This window comes from Cryptomeria japonica, chromosome 5 (assembly GCF_030272615.1).
Source record: "Cryptomeria japonica chromosome 5, Sugi_1.0, whole genome shotgun sequence".
In the NCBI taxonomy this organism is placed as follows: Eukaryota; Viridiplantae; Streptophyta; class Pinopsida; order Cupressales; family Cupressaceae; genus Cryptomeria; species Cryptomeria japonica.
Genome location: NC_081409.1, coordinates 125,397,170 through 125,400,595, shown reverse-complemented (window position 1 = coordinate 125,400,595; position 3,426 = coordinate 125,397,170). Strand labels below are relative to the sequence as shown.

At 41.2% G+C, this 3,426-nt stretch overlaps 1 protein-coding gene across 1 annotated transcript; it reads right to left on the bottom strand.

Moving 5' to 3' along the window:
• Nucleotides 1–909: 909 nt before the first annotated feature.
• On the bottom strand, nt 910–2,943 carry LOC131068393 (tubulin alpha chain). The gene is made up of 2 exons (XM_058003575.2): nt 2,129–2,943; nt 910–1,728 (listed from the first exon to the last, which is right to left on the bottom strand). The coding sequence occupies exons 1-2, from the start codon at nt 2,825–2,827 to the stop codon at nt 1,072–1,074; spliced, it is 1,356 nt and encodes a 451-aa protein (XP_057859558.1). The 5' UTR covers nt 2,828–2,943; the 3' UTR covers nt 910–1,071.
• Nucleotides 2,944–3,426: the final 483 nt, after the last annotated feature.

The following is a 3,426-nucleotide window of genomic DNA, read 5'->3' as shown; positions in this document are numbered from 1 at the left end:
ATTTTTTAGACTCTAATAGTAGTTTTCAAGAAATTTTCTAACATTGTATTAGATTAGGGCATCTGAAAGTTAGCTTTTCTAATCAATTAAATGTTACACTCCCTGTCCTTGTTCTTAGGGTTGCATCAAACTAAACATCTCCCTTGGGTGGGTGGAAGGTCTAACTATAATTGATGAGTGGAAGGTCTAGCTTATTAAAGCATACTTAATTGACTGAGAATTCTATATTGGACCTAATTCATCACCATGCAGACACTTTTAACCCACCCACCGCCCGCTTACTCCCCAGGTTAATTAACGAGGGGAACTATTTTGCATAGGCTTGGTGCTCGAGTGAGATGGTTAAAGAGGGGAACTTGCGAACATACACATGGGCTGGTCCTTACCTAGACTAGGTCTGCCTATGGAACTAGACCTCTGCAGAGTCGATTAATCTACCATCTACCTATACAATGTTAGGGGTTGATGAACCATCCCTCCCACCCATGTTCTCCCTCATTCTACTCTAACGGACTGATTGACTAACTGATTCCCTAATGCACGCCCAAATAGCCGAGCTATCCCTCCTGTGCGGAATTGCCTATGCCAGCACTAAAATGGATATTGACAAGACTGTTATTTGTATTTAATAAAGTAATTAAATTAAAAAACAGTCAGATGACATTAATTCATTACTAAATGAATGCATAACCCTGTTATAGAATAAACAGCTTATTATCTTAAAATATTCTACACTAATCCAGAAGCTTTAATAATAAGATGCGGTTCAATCAGACATCTTAAAAAATATAAGATACAGTACATAGCATTCGACATAAGCACTGAAACACCACCATTCGAAAATAAGCACTGAAATACCACCATTCAACATAAGCAGCGAAATACCACCACCATTCAACATAACAAAAATTGAAAAACATCTTTCACAAACTGGAATTCAGATGACTTTAAAGAAATCACTTTTACGGGCAAGCTTCATCCAAAAGCACTGGATAGCTAAACGATAACAGCCATATTAGTTCTCTAAACTTATTCCATTGAAAGGAAAACAAGAAAATCAGTAAAAATCGCTCAGTACTCGTCCCCCTCATCATCCTCGTCGCCCTCACCAGACTCAGCGCCAACTTCCTCATAATCCTTCTCCAGAGCGGCCAGATCCTCACGAGCTTCAGAAAACTCTCCCTCTTCCATACCCTCACCCACATACCAATGAACAAATGCTCGCTTAGCATACATGAGATCAAACTTGTGATCAATCCTGGAAAACACCTCGGCCACACTGGTAGAATTGGAGATCATGCAGACAGCCCTTTGAACCTTGGCCAGATCACCCCCTGGAACAACAGTGGGAGGCTGGTAATTGATTCCACACTTGAATCCAGTGGGGCACCAGTCCACAAACTGGATGGTCCTCTTGGTCTTAATGGTGGCGACAGCGGCATTGACATCCTTAGGGACGACATCTCCCCTGTACATGAGGCAACATGCCATGTACTTGCCGTGACGAGGGTCGCACTTGGCCATCATGGAAGATGGTTCGAATGCACTGTTGGTTATTTCTGCCACAGAGAGCTGCTCATGGTATGCCTTCTCTGCTGAGATCACAGGGGCAAAAGAGGAGAGCATGAAGTGGATCCTAGGGTACGGGACCAGATTTGTCTGGAATTCCGTTATATCCACATTCAAAGCTCCATCGAAACGGAGGGAAGTGGTCAATGAAGAAATGACCTGCAAATTCAATCAAATCAAACCTCGATTTCAAAATATATCTTGCAACTTAAACCAGATCAAACTTCAATTCAAAACAAATCTTGCAAATCAACCAGATTAAACCTCGATTTCAAAAAAAAACAATAAATCTTGCAAATTCATCCAGACAACCTCGATTTTAAAATAAATCAATAAATCTTGCAAATTCAACCAGATCAAACCTTGATTTCAAAATAAATCTTGCAAATCAACCAGATCAAACTTCCATTTCAAAATAAATCTTACAAATACAACCAAAACAAATCTTGATTTCAAAATAAATCTTAGGGTTCATTAGGGTTTCAAAGCAGCCGAGGTTTTATAAAGATTTCAACTTAGGGCTTAGGGGTTCCAGAGGGACATTAGGGTTCGTGATTACCTGTGAGACGAGACGGTTCAGATTTGTGTAGGTCGGGCGTTCGATATCGAGCGAACGGCGGCAAATGTCATAGATGGCTTCATTGTCCAAAAGCACAGAGACATCAGTATGTTCCAGAAGTGAGTGTGTAGAAAGCACACTATTGTAAGGCTCAACCACGGATGTGGACACCTGCGGCGAAGGATACACAGTGAAGCCTAGCTTGGATTTTTTGCCATAATCCACAGAAAGGCGCTCCAAAAGAAGCGAACCTAGTCCAGATCCAGTCCCTCCGCCCACTGCATTGAAAACCAGAAAACCCTGGAGACCTGTGCAGTTATCTGCAAGCTTCCTGATACGGTCCAGGCAAAGATCCACGATCTCTTTGCCAATGGTGTAATGGCCACGAGCAAAGTTATTAGCCGCGTCTTCTTTGCCGCTGATAAGCTGCTCCGGGTGAAAGAGCTGACGGTAGATGCCAGTGCGAACCTCATCTATAACAGTGGGTTCCAGATCTACAAATACAGCCCGAGGAACATGTTTCCCCGCACCAGTCTCGCTGAAAAACGTATTGAAAGCGTCGTCTCCGCCTCCGACGGTCTTATCGCTGGGCATCTGGCCATCAGGCTGAATGCCGTGCTCCAGGCAGTAGAGCTCCCAGCATGCATTTCCGACCTGGATTCCGGCCTGCCCAATGTGGATCGAAATGCACTCCCTCATTTTCGAAGCTTAATCACACAGAAAAAGGGGGGGAAAATGTATTGCTGTGAAAGCGAATAACAGTGAAGAAGGCGTTTGCAAAGACACCCACTCTTCTGCAATTTTGTGTTTTAGTTCGGTATATATTGGGGAAGAGCACCACTTACAGCTGCACCTAATTACAGCTAATTACTAATTTATAAATTTACTTAAAAAATAAATTAGAGGAGTTATTAATCATTTTTAAAATTGGGCTCATGTCCACTTGCTGCTGCCGTTAGATTTGACGGATGCGTTAAATGAGTTGCCGGCCAACGGATGCCGTCAGTAACGGGTGGAAACGGAGTTGCCGCCTGCCGCTTCACGTTAATTTTGAAATAAAGTTGCCGCTTCACGTTAATTTTGAAATAAAGTTGCCGCTTTAAAAGTTTTTACCGTTTTGAAAATACTTATTTTAAAATCTCCAGCCGTCACATTCTTTTATTTTATATTTTAAAAAGTATTTATTTTTTAATTTAATTTTTTTTATATTATTTTATATATCATAATCATGTTTGTTTTTTTTATTAAAATTTATTTTGATAGCACTCTTTTAATTTTAAAATAGAGTTGCTGCTTTG

Bases quoted from the DNA above. Each gene is read 5' to 3' on its own strand.
- LOC131068393 (XM_058003575.2), bottom strand. From the start codon at position 2,827: ATGAGGGAGTGCATTTCGATCCACATTGGGCAGGCCGGAATCCAGGTC. The intron at 1,729-2,128 runs GTAATCACGAAC...TTGAATTTGCAG, and splicing joins TGAACCGTCTCGTCTCACAG to GTCATTTCTTCATTGACCAC.